Here is a 21,157-nt window from a genome sequence, read left to right on the forward strand (position 1 = left end):
TTAAAAGAAGAAACGAAGAAAGCAATCGGAAAAATAATTTAGATACCAGTTATTATTGACCAATTATTTCCTTTCTACAGAAAAAGCAGTCAATTGACCTGTTTTGCTATATAGTACTAAATCATTATTTTATTATAGATACGAAAATAATAATGTCGGAAAATCAGAAATGGAGGCAGGAATTGTAATTTCTTATTCCATGACCACTTGACGCCATCAAACCAGTGACAAAAAAATAAAATACAAAAAATGCTTTAAAATCGATTCATCTTCTCCGCCCAAATTCGAAAATCCGAGGTAATTCTTAAAAACCCTTGATTATATCTGTGAATGATCTTTGAGCTGGAGCTGTTAGCGTTTCGATTTGCTTTTTTCTGCAATTGAAAATCTGCGTGGAATAGATCTTATCTTACAGACAGCTAGAATTTCGTACTGCTATTTGTCATTGACAAGCCCTTATTTTTTGTTGATTTATGCATTTTATTCTGAGAAAGTTTTCAGCGATCCGAGGCATTAAATTTAGCAGCTATTCCAGCTCGGTCTCCGATATATTTTGAAATTTGTGAATTTTGATTGCATTTGCTTGCAGATTTGCAGACAAGGTGACTGCTTGTACGTGAAACGCGAGTCCTGATGCACTTGAGGATGTTTTGTGGATGCTGAAATATCAGTAATTGGGAAAAGATTAGAGATAAGAGGAGAGTATGTCGGGGACAAAAATGGAGGGACCATCTGCAGCTGCGTTGCGGCGAGATCCTTATGAGGTGCTTTCTGTTACCAGGGATTCTTCTGATCAGGAAATTAAGACTGCTTACAGAAAGCTTGCACTAAAGTATGTGTTTTGCTAAACCTTTTTACCTGATTCCATCCTCCTATTGTTTTCGCTGAAGCATTTACGAATTTAGATAAGTCAGTTGCGCATTTTGTGTCTCTGTAGAATTTCAGCATTATTTTTCTTCAAATTTGATAACATTTCAGTTCTTATTTTAGGGGGATAATTGTGTTCTTTTGATACGTGTGGACTGTGGTACTTAATGAATATTGGCTTTGGTTCGGGATTAAGTTGAATGTGGATTCAAAGGTTGAAGGAATCTACTGGTATTTAAGGAGATGTTTGGTTATGTTCTCATTTAATGACTGTCATGAGATAAATTTGTTTTGATCAAAATAAAATGGATTAAGCTGTCTATTTTAGTGGGTCTTTTGATCATGCTATTTGATTTTCCTTGATAATTGCTATTTTCTGATAATCAAATTGGCTAGTATTGCAAGATGAGTCGAACAAGTCTATGATTATCTTTTATTCTTGTAACTACAATGAGGCATCTGGGCCTGTTTTGAGAAACTACCACGCTGCATGCGTCAACACTATATGTTTTGAAGTTTCCTTAGACTTGTTACGGAGAAGTTTTTTTGTGTTGTCAGGTATCATCCGGATAAGAATGCTAACAACCCTGAAGCTTCAGAGCTTTTCAAGGAGGTCGCGTATTCCTATAGTATTCTGGCTGATCCGGAGAAAAAAAGGCAATATGATAATTCGGGATTTGAGGTACTCTCCTGTCTTCTTGTTAGTTTCTTGATTTTGAATTTTATTCTTTTCTTGGTTGTTAGGGACTTAGGGTTGGTCCTTTCTTTTTATCTTTTCCGGTTTGTTATGTTTGTTGTTTTCATACACAATTATCTCCAGCAATCACTTCTTGCTACTTTGTTTATCATGCATGTGGTACGGATGCATCCATACTATCAAATGCATTCGGTGATAAGAGTATCATGTTTTTACATAACCCATCTAGAACAGAAGTTATCTAAGAATTTATATTTTTACCCTAATAACTAATTTTGTGTCATATGTAATTTATCTTTCTCTTTTACGGCCATTTATGTGAGGGTGTCTTTTAATTTCTGTTGCATCTGATATTGGTGATGATAAGGCCCTTGATGCTGAAGGAATGGACATGGAGATTGATTTGTCAAATCTTGGAACTGTCAACACAATGTTTGCAGCTTTGTTCAGGTTCTATTCTTCTCTGAGAATCTGATCTTTTCCTATGATTAACTTGTAAACTCACTATTGGCTACTCATTTGTATAGCAAATTGGGTGTGCCGATCAAGACTACAATTTCTGCCAATGTTCTTGAAGATGCTTTGAATGGAACGGTTACAGTTAGACCTCTACCTATTGGAACTTCTGTGAGCGGAAAAGTGTGTAACCCTTTACCAGAAAAAGGCCTAGTCATAATGCTACTGTCTTCTTTCTTCGTCTTTATGTTTATCTAACTGTAATTCTATTGTCCAATGATTTATTAACAGGTTGAAAAACAGTCTGCTCACTTCTTTGGTGTAACTATCAGCGATGAACAAGCAGAGTCAGGAATAGTGGTTAGAGTGACATCTGCTGCCCAAAGCAAATTTAAGGTGCCTTACTTCGAATAACTATGTGCTATCTGCAATGGAAAGAAACACTTGTTTCTTTTATTCTAGATAACCCTTATCTTGTACTCTAATTAACTGGACTTCACTTCATGGTTCATTTTTCTTTCCCTCTAATCAGAGGCTCATTCATTATATCTCAAAGTACTGTAATACGGTTCCGCATAATTAAGTTATACTCCCTCCGTCCCACAAAGATAGTCCCACTTTGACCCGGCACGGGTTTTAAGAAATGTAATGGAAAGTGAGTTGAAAAAGTTGGTGGGATGTGGATCCTACTTTTAAAGTATTAGTTTTATAATAAAATGTGAGTAGGAATGAGTTGGTGGAATATGAGGTCCACTACCAAAAATGGTAAAAGTGAAATGGGACAAACTTTGTGGGACAGACGGAAATAGAAAAATGGGACAATCTTTGTGGGACGGAGAGAGTATCCTATACTTAAATGAAAAAAGGTTTTTCACTTTTTTACTTTGACGTTCTTATTTAATGCATATAGTTCCTTTCTAACTGTTCCGTTACGTAATTTTCAGCTCCTGTACTTTGAACAAGATGTAAATGGGGGATATGGTTTGGCATTGCAGGTATTTTTGACTTCCATTTCCATATTTATGATTGTGTTGCTATTTATTTTATCTCAGCCTTATTTTTATCCTTTAATGGATTTCAAAATTTACCATCTTGGTGATTAATGCTCTTGTATCAAACTTAAAAAATCAAGGCTGCTAAGTTGATTTTCATTAGTTTCTTAAGGTTTTCTATGGGGAAGCTTTAATCTTATGTCTTAGATTTCATAAACCAACTATGATTATTGTCTTTTGAGCTCTATTTTGAAACGATAATTTGACAATAATGACTTCCTAATGGAGAAGCATAACACCTTTTGATGACTTGTACGGTTGTACCATTGTTAATACAGGAAGATAGTGAAAAGGCAGGCAAGGCTACATCGGCTGGAATGTACTTCTTGCATTTTCAAGTGTATAGGATGGATTCAACTATAAATGCGGTGTGTACACTCTCTGTTCTGTTAACCTGGGGCTCATATTCTATAATTTCTTTGATGAATACTTCTTGGTCATGTAGTTGGCAATGGCTAAGGACCCAGAAGCTGCTTTCTTTAAAAGACTCGAAGGCCTTCAACCTTGTGAAGTCTCAGAACTCAAAGCTGGCACTCACATATTTGCTATATATGGTCAGAAATTCTTATGGCATCCTTGTTTGTTTTTCTTGGCATAGGAATCTGAACATTGAAGTTTGCTTTATATAGAAAATATGAACTCATTAGGGATTATGTTTTGTGTGGTTCCTGCAGGAGATAACTTTTTCAAACCTGCTACATATACTATTGAGGCCCTTTGTGCGAAGACATACGAGGATACAACACATAAGCTTCAGGATATTGAAGCACAAATTTTGAGGAAGAGAAACGAGTTAAGGCAATTTGAGACAGAATATAGGAAGGTAATTCTACGTTCCTGTTTATAATAATTTTGTACGGAGTAGTAAGGAGTTGTGGATGCATTTCTTAACACACAACCACTCACCCTCTTCGTTTTTCAGGCACTGGCACAATTTCAAGAAGTGACTAATAGATATACTCAGGAAAAGCAGTCTGTAAGTTTGCATTTCGAAATTCCTTCATAAGTATTTCTTTTCTGGCTAAGTTCTAAACTCTGAAGCTTATTTCCCTTTCCATTTAGTTACAGTTTAATTTCTTGGTTATATGAGTTTATTGCTATGCAATGAGAAGAGTATTAGTGAGCCTTTTTGTAGTTAATCTGCCTTTGAGATTTTGCTTATGATCTTTGAGCTGTATGGCGTGGATGCTGATATGTGGGGGTTGGGATAAAGGGTGTTCTGTCAGTTTCTTGAACACTCAGTGCCAATGTTCTGAAGCCTTATTATTTTTAATTGAACATAATTGGAATTGGATCACTGCCCTTTGATGCTCACAAATAGAAGAGGGACCTCTGAGATCCATTCTCAGTGTTTGCATTGGACCACTGCCCTTTGATGCTTGGTTCAGTACATTACATAAATGTGATTTCTGCTATCTGGGAACACATCTGTTTCAGTAGGAGTACTTGAGCTGTTTTTACCCCAAATTCATGCTCTACTTTACCTGTCCATCTTTCTTTTCATATTTTCTCTCAATTAAGCAATCCATATTAGTTAATTGGTACCATGGCTTATAATTTAGTTGGTGACTTATCAACTCAACCTTTTTTGTTCTCACCATTCATGGTATTTGCTTCAACAGGTTGATGAGCTGTTAAAACAGAGAGATAGCATCCACTCTTCTTTTACCATATCAAGGACTGTTTCTCTCTCAGGGAATGCACATTTTAGCAATGGAAGTAGCAGCAAACTAGGGGAGGATAATAACTCCGAGAGTCCTGCGGAAGAAGGCAGTTCGGATTCAAAGGATAAATCTTCAAAAAAGAAATGGTTCAACCTTAATCTCAAAGGATCCGACAAAAAGTGAATGGTGATGGAGCTACAGCTACCTGCTTTCCAAGGTTTGAAGTTCGTTCTTTCCTTCATGTTTTTATGTGTGGCAGTTTTCTGTCAATATAAGGCTCGGCCGTATTATTTGGTGGAGTTACATGCTGTTCTTGAGGATGTTCCATTATGGTTGGCCTGTCATATTGTTGCTGTAAAATGTATGTAATTAGGTCTCTATTCATGGAGCTGATCGTTGCCCGACGTTGAGCTGGGATAGTTGGTAGAATAGTTGAAGGAAATTGATTTATATCTGTTCTGGTTTCACTGCAACAGTAATTTTGTTTGGAACTCAATTCTTTACTTTTTGTCAGTTGCATTGGCACAAGGGTTTTTCGGATATTATGCTTGTCGCAGGAGGCAATTGAATTCTTGGATTAAATGATCAAAATCCAAATACAGAATTTTGTTCATTTTAGGCCTTTTTTTTTGTTTAAGAGTCGTGTGATTCTTAAAAGTGCCTTCATCATATTCAAAGTTGCTGCTTTTCATTCACCGTCTTCAAATCTTGGAAAAAATTTGCTTTAACATAGCCTTTAAAGACTGAGACACATAATTTTGTTTATGTAGTAGTAGTATGGATGGTGACTAGATTTTCAACTTTTGCTTCTATCATTAATATTTTTTTTTGTTTTGTTATTTTCATCCGTCTTTTATGTTAATCGTAGTATTACCATATTTTCTGGATTTTGTTGTTCTCTGCTATCGTTCTTTTCCCTTTAGAGATTAGGTGGATCTATCAGTATGTTATATAGTTGAGACGTTTCTTTTCGGCATGAAGTTTAACAGGTAAATGTTTATTGTGTTAAATGTAGGAGATAGGAAAAAGTAGAAAGAATAAAATAGAAAAGTGAATAAAGTAGAGATTAATTAAGAGAGAGAATGGAGTTGGGAAAAGTAAGTTAATTATTACTCCATATATATGGAAATGACTAAACTATGAAGAAACTTTCTAAAATGAAAGATGACTTAATTATGGTGGAACGGAGGGAGTAATTAATTTGGAGTTTGGGGAATTTGGCTTCCAAGATTGTCTTAACCGGCCAAATTTAGAGTCCTACCATTAGCTTTGAATTTTGATTTTAAATTATTATTATCTCTGCTTGTTGAAAATTGCAACTTGTATGTTAAATACTTCATACCAATAAAATATCACATGATGATGAAACTATAAAAAGAGGGAATGAGAAATGGAATTATTAATTGTTGGAATCTATGTCCGGTCAATGAACTTTGAGCAATTATAATTTCAACGAGACATTTAATTTTGTGAAATTAAATGATATAGCGTCGATCTATGTTCGGAGTAGATGACCGTGGTATATTCATTTTCTCAAATCCGATTCCCGGTGAGTGAGAAATAAGGGATTAAAGTTGTGCAAAATTGCAAACTTAATGAGCTATGAGAAAAGCTTAAGGAATAATTAAGAGAGTTAATTATTCCACATTGGAAGTTACAACCTTATTAAACTAGTATTTAAAAAGAAGGATTATTATATGGAATAATTATAGTGGACTAAGATGGGTTGTAGAGCCCACACGCGCGCCGCCGCCGCCCGCCCCGCCTCGAGCCGCGTGCCGCGAGCCCTTGGTCTTGGTCTTTGGGTGGTCTTTGGGCCTGGTCATGGGCCTAGTTGCGGGCTTGGCCCAAGACTAGTGGGTCTAGTTCTTTTTAGACCACCACCGTTTCCACGTCAGCGAGCCAAGCGGGATGCCATCTCGTCAGTATGACGCGGTAAGCCAACGTGGCTGACACGTGATAGTCCACGTCGTGAACGAATCTACAAGCTTCTAGATTCAGACTCTCAGCTCTGTAACGCTTCGTAACCGACGACCATTACGGTCTAGCATTGATGACAACCATTGTTGCCGTTGACCCCCTGCAGTGGACCGAGCCTATAAATAGGCTAGCCATTCTAGCATTCTACACACAGAAACTAGAATCCACACTCTGCATTATGCACTCTCTCCTCCCTCTGCATTGTTCTTCTATCGAAGCTCTGCCCTCTCCTCCATCCAGTTCGCCGGAGCTCTGTTGACAGCGGTGCTGCTTCACCAGAGACGCAGCCGTTTTATCTTTGGGGACGAAACGCCAATCTGAAGAGCACTACCGGGGCGTATCTCATCTTGCGGAAAGAGGCCTCCTCGATTCGGCTATTTCCTTTTCCTACGGTTTATAGTTTCGATCTCCTTGTAATTCAGTTTCAATTATTTCTCTTGTATTTCTTTTGGATTGTATTACGTCCGGCTTTTTATCTCTTGTAATCCAGAAACCAACATTAATCTACTTGCATTCTTGATAGGCTTAATAGGAGTATTAAAAAAAGAGAAACCGATCTGAGACTGAAAGGCCTTATTAAGCTATATGGTATTTCACATACTTAGCACAGATATAAATTATAATATCTCCCGGTGGATAAATGCCCACAAACCCATTAAATAAATTAATCAGCTAGTATTTAACTTGAATTACAAGAACGAAAAGGGCAGGAAACTTGCTATTTTCATTTAACTTGAAAGTGCATTTAATAATAGTGATGATAAACAAATAAATTTTGTACAATCAAAATAAGATTAGTATTAATAATTTGATATATTAATTATACATTAAAATAATAAATGTAGTAAATAGATAAGTTAAAAAGACTTATTAGCCTTTAACCTCATTTTATATTTTATTTGAATTTTCTTTTTATTGTTCTTAAAATTTAAATTAAAGTATGCACAAATTACATTTATGGTTCCAGAAAAAATAAAAAAATTATACACAAATCATAAATATATGACCACAATATTATACACTTTCCATGTACAATATATGCATCCAGGGGAGTGATCAATTTCTAACTCATCATTTAATTGCTAACTACAACTAATTTAAGGACATATGATTTTAGAAAACGCGTGGTCTACAATTTGCCACGTGTAATTTTTCGTTTTTATTAATTAAATCGAAAAGATAAAAAAAAACTCCAAATTAGGATTTTGGATGAAAATGTCAATATAGTGTTCCGAAAATATCAACTCAATGCTTTAAGAATGTTAACCCATTGCTTATATTGACATATTTTATATAGTATGTTGACATTTCTGCTTGTATGAAAAAATTAAAAAAATTCGATTTTTTTTTTCAATTTTTGACATCGGAACATATGCATGTATGATATCGTTGGAATCCTTATGAAATTATCTTTAATTTGATATATGTTATATTAATTTAAAGTTTTGGAATTTCATTTAAAAGTTAGTTATAACTAAACATGTAGTTAATTGATATTAATATCCCTATTGATATTTTTTGGAATTAATCATATGGTCTTATTGACGTTTTTCGTTAATCGTATTGACACCTATGTATCCATATATTATAATTAAATGTATAAATAAATCTATTTTGTTAAAATAAATTAATTTTTGATTGTACAAAATTTGGTCACACATTTATTGTTTAATGATAGTAAATCTATGTAGTGACAAGTTGCATCCAATTTGCAACTTCGCTAGTCCAACTTATTGATTGCCTCCAAAATTTGGAAAAAAGGAATGATTATTTAAGAGCATTTCCATCCGTGCTCTTAGCTAAGAGCATGGAAGTGGGCACGGACCCACTTTTACTGCTTGTCCTTAGCTAAGAGCACAACACCCACATCCGTGCTCTTAGCTAAGGACAAGCTCAAGGGTCCCACCATTCTATTATTCAATTTAAATAAAAACATTTCCACAATATTAAAATGCATTAAAATATCCGAAATACTATTACAAATTACAAAATAATTAAAAATTACATAATTAAAATCCTAAAAATTAAAAATTACACTACTCGTTGCCGAATTTCGCCCAAATATGATTGATTAGATCTTTTTGTAGCTCAGTGTGGGCTCTTGTATCGCGCATTGTGTGTCTTCTTTCCATCCTCTCGTTCACCGTCGTATGCACACCTCGACGTGGGGGAGACCTCGCGGTTGAGCTTCCAGCTTCATCCTCGTCGTAAAAGTTACCCGCCATCGGTCCTTCGTCAGCTATAATCATGTTGTGCAAGATAATGCACGTGTACATGATGTCGGCGATATTCTTAACGTACCAAAGCCGAGAAGGGGACTTCACAATGTTGAATCGGCCTTGAAGGACACCAAAAGCTCTTTCGACGTCTTTCCAAGCAGACTCTTGACGCTGCGCAAAAAAGAATCCGTCTCGGCTCTTGTGGATTGCTGAACGACTTCACGAAAGTCAACCACCTTGGGTAGATACCATCGGCGAGATAGTAACCCATGTGGTATGCATTTCCGTTGACGGTGAAGTCGATCGCCGGTGCTACACCATTCAAAACATCATCGAAGAGTGGTGAAGAATATAGCACGTTCAAGTCGTTGTTGGATCCGGCAACACCGAAATATGCATGCCAAATCCATAGGCGGTAGTCGACGACTGCTTCAAGGATAAGCGTTGGGCCGCCACCTTTGTGGCCGCTTAAGTGTTGCCCCCTCCAAGCAGTCGGGCAATTCTTCCACTTCCAATGCATGCAGTCAATGCTTCCTAGCATACCGGGAAAACCATGGACTGTTTCGTGAAGACAGAGCAACCGTTGACAATCGTCGATGGTGGGTGCCCGAAGGAATTCCTCGCCGAAAGCAGAACGAACACCGTCGCAAAAATTCTTGAGGCATAGGATTCCAGTTGACTCACCGACATGCAAATGCTCGTCGAAGAGGTCAGCCGTTTGCCAGTAGCAAGTTGTCGGATGGCACAAGTACACTTTTGCAACGCCGTGAGACTTTGCCGACCGGTTGCGTCTGCACCTTCTTGAAAATATTCAACGCGGGTGGACAATGTGTTGACAATACGCATAAACAACCGTTTTGACATGCGAAAACGGCGACGAAAGTAATCTTCTGGATACCGCGGCTGGTCGGAAAAATAGTCGGCAACGAGCCTTTCATGGGCTCCCTCTCGATCACGAGGGATGTAGCGACGTTTTGCTCTAGTTGGTTGAGGAGGAGGGGCGGGGGTATTGGTGGCGACAGAGGCTTCATAGGCGGCATGATATTGTTCATAATATTCTTGTTCTTCGCGCTCCGCTTCCGCAATGAGATTGGTGAAATCCATTTTTGAATTTTTGAGAGAGAGTTTGGGTGAGAGAGGAAGATGTAGATGATTAGTATGAAAAAGTATGAATGAGAGATAATTTGATGTGAAAAGTGGATGATGAATGTGTGTATTTATAGATGATTTTGGGATAAAAAAAAAAAAAAATTCACAAAAATCCAAAAAAAACGTCTATAAACGGCTCTATTTTTTTGGGAATCCAAAAATATTTTTTTTTTATTTTTTGGTATTATTTTGAATTATTTATGCATTTTTAAAAAAATAAAAAATAAAAATCGAATTTGCCAACGTTAATGTCGTTGGCCAATCAGAGCATGCCACGTATGGCTGCTCAGCGGCACGGACGTGCTCTTAGCTAAGAGCAGCGCCGTGCCGCTGGCACAGACGGACGGACGGCTTAGAGCAACCGCTGCAGATGCTCTAAGGTTCTTTCTTAAAGAAATAGGTAATCATCATGTTCTGCAGAGCATTTTGTAAGTAATAATCTAATTATGTAAGTCATGATGCTGCTGATGTAGCTAGAGATGAATAGATGGTAACATTATTTTGTCCTCTACAATTCTAAACTGCCCAATTAGCTCTAATCAAGGAACATTTTTAATTTAATTAATCCTAATGACATGTGCAACTGTCAATATGCTGCGTTTATATCTAATGTGGTGTTTATGTTGCCGTATAAATGTCCATTTATTAGCAACCATAAGCCAATTTTGTTTGGTCTTATTACAAGCCATTCAAATACCCCCACAAACAAAACCCTTTTAATATCATGGTTCACGATACTTTCTAATAAGATTATTTAATTAAGAAAAGCTCAAATATTGGAGTTCACTATCAATGTCTTAAAATATACTCCTACTAGTAGACATTCTTGACTCATGTAATCTAGGCTTAGGCTTTGTTAGTAGACTATTAAATAAGTATTTAATTGTTTAAGTGTTGACATGTATATTAAACTATAACAAGCGATAGAGTCACATCACATGACTTAAAGCAAACTCCACAATCCCACAATTTGGAATACTAATTATTTGGAGTGAGTCATCACTCCTATAGTATATAGCACATATGTGTTTAATTTCTACTATATGTTTCAGTCTCATTCAAATATGCTTGTTACGTGTGTAATATTGACATAATTTGATAAAAAGATAAAACAATGGATTTCCACTGATTCTATTTGAGTCAGCCCCACATAAATAAATAGTTAGTTTAATTATGCTTGTGAACATATCCATAAAAGGGGAGTACAACTTGGAAACTAAGTCTCGTATCATCTTTTCTTTTGTTTGGATCTTTCAAAGTCATAGCTGTAGAAAGGGAACAAAGATGATTAGAAAAGTTAATGGGGGTTGTATTATTATGATAGGATTGTGTCTGAAATCATCTTTTATTGATATTGATTGAATAAGCTTCTATAGTCTTCACAAACACAACTAGTGGGGCATAATCACGATTTAGGCAATCTCAAATAATAATTATCTCGATTTTACTTCAATCAACACCAAGAAAATAGCATGATTAAGCTCCTTTAAAGTAAGCATTTTCTAATCGGTGGTGGAAACCATTCAGGAAAGCCCCTCATCATGTTTAATTATTAGTGTATTAATTAACAAGCTTGTGAAGAAGTTGATTGGACAAGCTTGCTAGCTTTTATTTCTACCAAATCTCAATTCTTTCTATCATGGTTTTGAAACCATAATTTTTTACCCAAAAAGTATGCATGGTTCTGTATTTTTACACTTAATATTTCTACCAAATCTCAATTCTTTCTATCAAAATTCAGCCATATCTTAGGATTGCAATATAATCAAATAGCTAGCTATGATTGATGCCATGTGACAATCAAATTTAATTAATTATAACGATTAGTGATAATTTTGATTACAACCCCATATATACACACAAAAGATGAGTGATCAAGGTCTAACTAATTTTAAGTGTATAACTAGAGAATAAATCTCAGCCACATATCTTATTACTCCAAATTAATTATATGGCTTAAATAATCTTTCAGATTTTTCTCAAAATAAAAGCCCAAGGGCATTTTCGGAACTCATAAGATTAACGTGAATTGTGTATATGCGATTTGTACAATCTGAACCAAATTCAGCTTATGATTTCTTCCATAGATTCACAATTTGTTCATCTTCCGTCCAGATTTCTGATTTGATCTTCCTAATCAAATCGTGTTTTTCCTGAATCATCCAGATTTCTGATTTGTTCATCGTGAATCGTCCAAATTTGTGAATTGATCAGCCATGATTTATGATTTTTCTCCATCATGATTCAACGATTCCTGATTTATTCATCCCGATTCATTCCTCTACCGCGATTGGTCAGCCACGATTCATTACTCCATCTCGATTTGTTTCTGATTCATTATCCAGCGAGATTGATTAGCAATATTTGAATTTCTGATCACATGGATTCAATTCTGCAACCATCGTTGGAAGATTATTCCGATTCCTCTTCGTCGGGAGAAGAAGAAACTAAATCTAAAGGCAATTATCAATTATTATCAGTAAAAGTGATGAAGATGAAGTCTATGTGTTTGTTATTAGCATGATTAGAGTGTGTATGATGTGAAAAGATGTTAGAGTGAGGTATATAGCAGTCAAAGTGATATATATGTATATGCTTTAAATTGAAGTGTACGTGTTTTGTGAATTGCTCAGCATGATTAACTCTAAAATTACTTATATTACGTTGAAGTGAAGTATTTATCATTTATTGTGATGTGAATATTTCATAGAGTGAAGTATAACATTGGCTAGTGATTTAATGCTTACATTGATGTGAATATTTCATATAGTGAAGTATATATATATTACAAACAGTGAAGTATAACATTGTTTTTTTATACAACAGTGATTTATTGCTTACAGTGATGTGAATATTTCATATAGTGAAGTATAATGAGCATATAGTGAACTAGTATATGCTTACAGTGAATTGTATTATGCATGCTTTATAGTGTACTATTTTTTCATTTCAGTGAGTATATTGACAATATAGTGAAGTATATTGAGCATATAGTGAACTAGTATATGCTTATAGTGAAATATATTCTGCATGCTTTCTAGTGAAGTTTATATTACTTATAGTTAATTAAAGTTGCTTTATAGTGTACTTATATATGATGGTTTTAAAATGTAGCTACGGTATAATAGTTGCTCCTTTATGGGTAAGGATAATCATGGTCACCTTGTGACATTTGTTGTTGCCCTTCTGTCCAAGGTAAGAAGCATCTTCTTGGTCTCCAAGATGTTGTCATGTCTTCCACACAAATGAGAGCATTGATCGGTAACTTCTACGACTCATAAGTTCCCAACTTAATTGAAGTTCATCCTCCAGATGTTGCCAGCACAAAGGGAAGTGGAAGTATGAAGATTTCGAAAAAAGAGTCAGATGTGAGGTTATCAATGCAACCAGGTTGAAAATGTGGAAACTACCATGAGACTGTACACCATGATTCGAGGAACTGCAAAAAGGTGAAAGAGAAGACAACACTGAGACAGTGAGAATCTGGACATAAATAGTTCACTTTATAGCATGTTTAGTGCACTTATGATTCATGTAGTTCACTTACAAGTGTGAAAACAAAGCCAGTGAGAATCTGGCAGAAATAGTTCACTTTGTAGAATGTTTAGTTCACTTTTGAATATTTTTAACATTTGAGTGAAGAATTTTGGTTATAGTGTACTATTTTATCATATAGTGAAGTATGTTGCCCATAAAGTGAAGTATATTGAGCATATAGTGAACTAATTAAATACTTACAGTGAAATATATTGAGCATACCTTATGGAGTACTATTTTTCATTCCAGTGAAGTAAATATGATTTTTAATATTGCATAAAGTGAAGTATATTGAGCATAAAGTGAAGTATATTATGCATAAAGTGTAATTTTATAATGATGTATTGTTTTTTTCATAAAGTGGAGTATATTGTGCATGCCTTATACTTTACTATTTTTTTCATTTTCAGTGAAGTATATTGTGCGTATAGTGATGTAAATTGAACATACCTTATAGTTTACTATTTTTTCACTACAATGAAGTATATTGTGCATATAGTGAACTATTATATGCTTATAGTGAAGTATAATAACTTTACAGTGAAGCAAATATGCTCTATAGTGAAGCAAATATGCTTTACAGTGAAGTAAATAGTCAACATAATATTTAATTTAATTGAAGCGAATGAGCTTTATATTGAACTTAATGACAAATATTATGAGTATATCATTTTCATACAAATGGGCATGAACGCTTGAAGTTTACAATAATTTTGCCACATCTATCTCCATGTTGTTGCTACATTTTTGATAATGCTTTGATGTTGTCGCCAAGTTATTCAATGAATTATGGTTTGTTTCCGACAACATTAATGCGCTGCAATACTTTGCTTTTAGCCTTTGGAGTATTTTCTTGCTGCTTCTTTTAGGCAATACATTTCCAATCTTGTCCCCGCTCACCATAGAAACAGTCATCATATACTTCACTCTAAGGTCTATACACTTCACTGAAACCAGAAAACACAAAACACTATAAGACATACATCATATACTTCACTCTAAGCATAAACTAATTCACTGCAAAGGTAAAACACTTCACTCTTAGCATTCATTAGTTCACTTTAAACTCTATAAACTTCAGAGAAAAAAAAAACAAAAATAACTATAAGACATGCATCATATACTTCACTCGAAGCATAATCTGTTCACTCTAACTATACTATTGAATTTAAATGAACCGAATCGGGCTTATAGTTAACTAAATGAAACATGTTATGAATATATCAAATTGGTACATCTTCGCCTTCATAGACGCCAAGCTTCAATCATCATCTTAGTCTCTGCTTTCATTGCTCTAGATCTTTCTTTTCGTCTTTCTTTAAGTATATCAAGAGCTTTCGAAAGATTAATAGTTGTCCTTTCATTTATAGAAACTATAAGCATGGATCACAAACACTTCACTCTAACCATGAAATACTTCACTCTAAGCACGTTTTTATTTCACTGAAATGAAACAATAGTGCACTATAAGCATTGATCACAAACACTTCACTCTAACCATGGAATACTTCACTTTAAACAAGTTTTATTTCACTGAAATAAAAAAAAATAGCGCACTATAAGCATGGATCACAAACACTTCACTCTAACCATGAAATACTTCACTCTAAGCACGTTTTACTTCACTGAAAAGAAAAAATAGTGCAGTATAAGGATGGATCACAAACACTTCACTCTAACCATGAAATACTTCACTCTAACCACGTTTTACTTCACTGAAATGAAAAAATAGTGCACTATAAGCATGGATCAGAACAATTCACTTTAACCATGAAATACTTCACTCTAAGCACTTTTTACTTCACTGAAATGAAAAAATAGTGCAGTATAAGGATGGATCACAAACACTTCACTCTAACAATGAAATACTCACTCTAAGCACATTTTACTTCACTAAAATGAAAAAACAGAGCAATATAAGCATGGATCACAAACAATTCACTCTAAGCATGAAATACTTCACCCTAAGCACGTTTACTTCACTCTTAGCATTTACCAGTTCACTGTAAGCTCTATACACTTCACTGAAATCACAAAAACCAAAGCACTATAGGGCATGCATCATATACTTCACTCTAAGCATAAACTGATTCACTTTAAGCAGAATAAACTACACTGAAATGAAGAAAATCAAAGCAATAAATAGGAACGACTCACGATCGGCGATTTTGAGTATACAGCCGGATTCTCCAATTGTATTTCTGTTTTGACGTTTAAAAGCTACAAAATAAAATTAAATCAAAATCAAAATCAATCGAAGAAATGTTAATGGAAAATGAGTTCTAAATTGGTAGGAATGATTTCTTACATTTTGAGAAATCTTTATGTTTTGATTACATTTGTTCGATGTTGACAATGGCGGAACGTTGAGTTCTAAATCGATAGGAATGTTGACGATAACGGAATGAGACAACAGAGACGGCGCTGACATTGAGTGAGAATGGATCGGCCATGGGAAAACGAAAAGAATGGAAGAAAACCGAAGAGAGAATTGAGCGGGAGAGATAATTTTCATAAATGAGAGACTAATTAGAGTTTAACCCTAATTTTGTCCGTGAAATGACCATTATACCCCCACCTTGTTATGGTGAAGTAAATCTGACTGTGATAGAGTGAACTGATTTCTCCTTCAAATTTGAAAATCACATGTGTTAATACTAGCCCTTGATTTTCTTGATCTTATGGTTGTGATTTGTTCTCTAGTTATGTGCTTAATGGGCACTTGCCCTATATCACTACTCTACACACAAATGCGCAAATAGATATGATATGTATAACTCATCGAATTTAAGCGAAAAATTACTTTATATTGTGTTTATGATTAATAAATGAAATAGTATTACTATTATTTATATCGGCACAGTACATCTAAATCTGAATTGTTTGATCATGGGAGTGATCAATTGCTAACTACTTAGCAATTCCAAACTAAGACTAAATCTTAGCCATTAGATTACAAGATCTAGTGGTTGAAATAATGCCACATGAATTATATTTTTAATTAAAAAAATTAATAAATAAAATTAGAGGGTATTAATGTCAATTCCCTCTCATTAAAATCATCTTAAAACTTTAAATTTACGTAACTCTATCGATTTAAATTATTTTTTCGCAAAAAATATATCAAATTAAAGATAATTTTATAAGGATTCCAACGAGATGTCAATTGCATATGTTCCGACGACGTTCGGATGATGAAATTTGATATTTTTTATTTTAGTTTTCGTAAATGTTGATAACCAGATTTTTATCAACAAATACATAAAAAAATCTCAATTAAATTATGTAAAAATCTTAATAAAACCATGTAAAAATCTCAATAAATATGCGTTGATATTTTCTTGTAATAGTGTTAATATTCTTATGTCATATTGTTGATATTTGTAATACACTATGTTGATATAAAAAAAACATTCACGAAAATTATCATATGATAACATAATGACGATATTACCCTTTGATGATATTTTGTCTATTATTTATTGAGATTCGTAAGATTTAATCTCATCCACTCATTTTAATGTCTAAGGGGAAAATTTGATCTTGATTTTAGATCAGAGTGCTGTAAGCATTAAAATATGACTTTTTTTTATCAATAACATGCCTTTTTCCTACAACAATGGGGCGGTCATGTGCTTATATTTTGTCTAATAATTAACCTTGACTATTTTTTAGCCTTTTTTTGTCTTATTATACTATGATTCATTATTAAATGTTTCAGAATTATAGTTGGGCCGATTCCTTGTTTCACGTCAAGACTCAATTTTCTTAATACTATATAAACCATAGTAAATCCACTTTTAATAAAATATCAAAAACAAAGTAAAAGTATATGGCTTTGTGCTATAGCTTTAGATAATTAGGTCCGCCACCATATCTATATATTAATTGTAGCAAGAAAATTCAAAGTGACAAGATTTGTAGTCTAGATTCTCTATTTTTATGTAGGAATTGGAAAATTGGTACTTTGGTAGTATCTTTCTTTTCTTGAAATTTTCACACCATGCACCTAAGTAAAAACATTAAAATTATGAATTTAGTTGAATAATCTGTAGGTTCACGAAACATTAATTAGAGAATGCCCAAAAAAATAAGTATCCTAATCAAGGCAAAAACTTGCTAGGGTAGAATAGGGGATGCCAAAAAAAATCACTATGTATATAGTTCTATGTTATATCCATGTACGTATTAGCTAATATTAAAAATAGTAAGAGCTGGTAAAGCATCACGAGAGTGAGATATAAATTAACACTACACGATTTCTGTAACTTTTAATTTTGTGAAGAAAGATTCGAGTTTCAAGCAATTCTTGAAAGTCTAAACAAACTTGTATATGTATACTTCCTAATTAAGTTGATTGTCTTTAGTTATAGATTTGCCAATGTCAAACCTACCTCTTGAGCCCCACTAGAAGAAGTGATCGATAGTTAATTAGGGTTTCCTCGCTAATATGTATGTATATCTACTATTCCACTTAATTGGATGACAAGGTAATTATATCTATCTATAGATATATTTTGTAAGAAATATTTTTCTATTATGGACTCCAAACTATAATTACAACTATAATGTATTGCCACAAAACTTCTCAACTACTATACATTACTATAAGTTAATTCAGTAATACACTTCTCGAATTTAACTATACTCTCTATTTGTGATCGAATTCTGATTTGGATTAGCTTAGCTGGTGATGGGACAAAAGGCAAGTGACCCTTTTTATTTATGTCTCTGCATTTTCTTCTAATTGTTTGTATTATAACTAATTAATAAAATCAAATTCATTGCACTTGGACCAAACTGAGTAGTTTATTTAATATATCTCATAGTATGATAAAATGATGAATAAAAACAGTGTGACATGCATCATCCAATTTTACATTGATAAAGTTTATAATTTTAGCAATTAAAATTCTAAAAATCAAATAAATTTTAACTCATAGTATGTTTAATCCGAAAAAGTTTCGTCCTAACCTTTTGAATAAAGGAAGCTTGCCTAGAACCAAAAACTGCCGAAGACACAATTGATTTTTCAGCCATGCTAATCATCGTGATTAAGGAAATTCCAATTCAAACAAAGATAAAAAAAATACTTAAAACCGAATTAACATGCCCCTAAATATTAGTATCACATGCAATGCATGGTAGGTTATTCTTAAATTTATCCACTAACTTTGACTCTGTAATGATAGTTTATATCGAATTTAAAATTATACTCCCTCCATAAATGAGCAAATGTTCGTGTTTTTAGAAACATTAAACGTTAGAATATTTTAAATCCTACTTTTACACACTCCACTTTAATTAGTTGTATAATATATAGTAGTAGTAATAAACCTGAGTGGAATAATGAGTTAATGTAATAAAAAATTCATTTACTAAAAATAGTAGGTAAAATTCTATGAGAAATCCTAAAATAACAATGAAACTCAAGTAGCCCAAGTCAATAACTTTGTGCTTGTTTCTTGAAAATACATTACTTAAGTTACTTAAAATTTTTAATTTGAATTATCAAGTTAGTAGCAATAGATATATAACGGTTTATTTATAATATTTTTAAATTTGTGTGTGTTTATGTGTAAATTTGTACTACACACTATTCTCTTTCTCTCGTGATGTAGTAGTTATACTAGTTAGTAAGATTTCTTGGAGATCTTTCACATTGAAAGCAAATTAAGCTTAAAACTTTCAACGTCAATCACGCAAACATCCTCAACAATAATTCATCACCACCACGTAATGCTTCGGTGGGCCCACTTAACATGCAGTTAAAACATCTTATCGAAATTCATACTGCAAATGATTATATATAAATTCGTTGTATGTGGAATAGGTCTTACTTTTCGTTCATTATGTCGGTATCAAATTGTAATTTCAACTAAGATTACTATATTTAGTTAGAAAAGTAGTACTTATGAAGTTTGGAATTTGAACACAAATCGTACGAAGATTTTCTATTAATGTAATAATATAAGTGTTGGTATAAATACTCAAGTGTTGAACGACTAATCCTCTAGTAGAAATATTATCAAGGACATATATAATAGGAGTATATATATAATAGGTGTGAATGTTGATATATCTGGTGTCTAATTAAATGCAAATTTGCCACTTAATTTTCCAACAAATTCTGGTATACTGTCATAATAAGTGGTGTACGACAAGAAAATTAAAGCATAATTTCTTCTCCATATATCTGCAAGAAGTTAAGGTCAAGGACAAGGGAGTAAGGATGGCATCAAGTAAAGTTAGGTAAATACCACAGAAATTTAACTATTGGTAACTGAGATTATATAGTATGATGAAATTTCAATCATAAAATATTCGAAAGCATTAATGTTCAAAGCTGGCTAAGCACTAAACAGTGCTATATTTGCACATCGAAATTAATAATTTCGACTTTTGATATATATCTTGTGCATTACCAAATATTGCAATTTAATGGATAACCTATATATATTGTTTTTATGTTGGACTTTCAATGAATGATCCATTGATGCATATTATGAATGATTATAAACAGGGAAAAGCTATCTTGTCATAGGAATATATTTGTAATTTAAGATGGATAAAATAATAAATTGAAGTAGGTCCCACTAATCCAATTGCATATATATGTTCGGTTGCAGGATTTAATTTCTACCTTTGAGACATTGTGCCATGAATTAATAATTGAATATGTTCAGTTGCTAGCAATAAAAGGTAGCTATGTATAACTCGAAAAACAAGGGTAAACTCAATCATTTGATAGCTCAACTATCCTGCAACGGTCACATGCACCACATTCTTCACCCCAATCCCCACTCACTATAGCTAATAATCAAGGCTCCACAAATTAATACGTCTACTAGTACTATTTTCAAATATCTCAGCATTATTAAAGTTTTCTTTTCATTTCCTAAGATAAAACAAGTGTTCATTACAGACGATTGCTTATGGGGAAAACCCTAGTACTACTAAAAACAATGATAATAGTTATGCATAATTAATTGACGTCGACACAGTGATTAATTTATACTAATTAGAAGGGTTCTTTTTTATCCTATTCCATTTTTTATTGTCATAAGTGATAAGATCTATAGTACGAATTTTTAATTTTAAAAATTTGACTTGAGTTTGGATTTCATTGACCCATGAGTCAATCTTCCACAGTCCTAAAAAAATCCCAAAATACCTTTAGAAATCCTTCCAAATGTCTTTCTAATGATACATGAATCCAAATCAATTTGTAACAACCCATATATTTTTAGGGCTCATTTTAAATGGGTAATCATATGATAATGAGTTGTTGCAATCGAACGAGACCATACGCAATTAATCATAAAAAGCATAACCCCTAAGTAAAAAGAAAAGAGAAGTTGGGTAACTTGTGTTGATAGTGTGAAGAAGAGAATAAGAAACTCGGAAAAAAAATGATGTTGATCGAGCGACAAATGAAATCCATTGGGTCCCTTTTAGTGTTCCCATTTTCACTTCACTTTCTTCTCCCTAGTTATGTCCGCAACCATCTCTCTCTCATTTTCTCTCTCTCTCACA

At 33.6% G+C, this 21,157-nt stretch overlaps 1 protein-coding gene across 5 annotated transcripts; it reads left to right on the forward strand.

The window, feature by feature from the left end:
* Positions 1-138: 138 nt before the first annotated feature.
* LOC125191164 (chaperone protein dnaJ 15-like) lies at positions 139-5,278 on the forward strand. 5 transcript variants are annotated; one of them, XM_089059715.1, is made up of 13 exons: positions 139-297; positions 590-832; positions 1,426-1,549; positions 1,932-2,014; positions 2,092-2,203; positions 2,312-2,416; positions 2,965-3,015; positions 3,351-3,440; positions 3,518-3,626; positions 3,747-3,895; positions 3,995-4,048; positions 4,695-4,953; positions 5,251-5,278. In XM_089059715.1, the coding sequence occupies exons 2-12, from the start codon at positions 705-707 to the stop codon at positions 4,917-4,919; spliced, it is 1,230 nt and encodes a 409-aa protein (XP_088915841.1). In that variant the 5' UTR covers positions 139-297; positions 590-704; the 3' UTR covers positions 4,920-4,953; positions 5,251-5,278. The 5 variants fall into 5 exon arrangements, with proteins under 5 accessions (XP_088915841.1, XP_047944612.1, XP_088915843.1 ...); XM_048088655.2 differs by having other exon boundaries at positions 4,695-5,278; XM_089059717.1 differs by having other exon boundaries at positions 154-297; positions 598-832; positions 4,695-5,278.
* The last annotated feature ends 15,879 nt before the right edge of the window (positions 5,279-21,157 follow it).

The sequence above is a fragment of the Salvia hispanica genome, chromosome 5 (genome assembly GCF_029641045.1).
Source record: "Salvia hispanica isolate PSC_SH4W2 chromosome 5, Shi_PSC_v1, whole genome shotgun sequence".
Lineage (NCBI taxonomy): Eukaryota > Viridiplantae > Streptophyta > Magnoliopsida > Lamiales > Lamiaceae > Salvia > Salvia hispanica.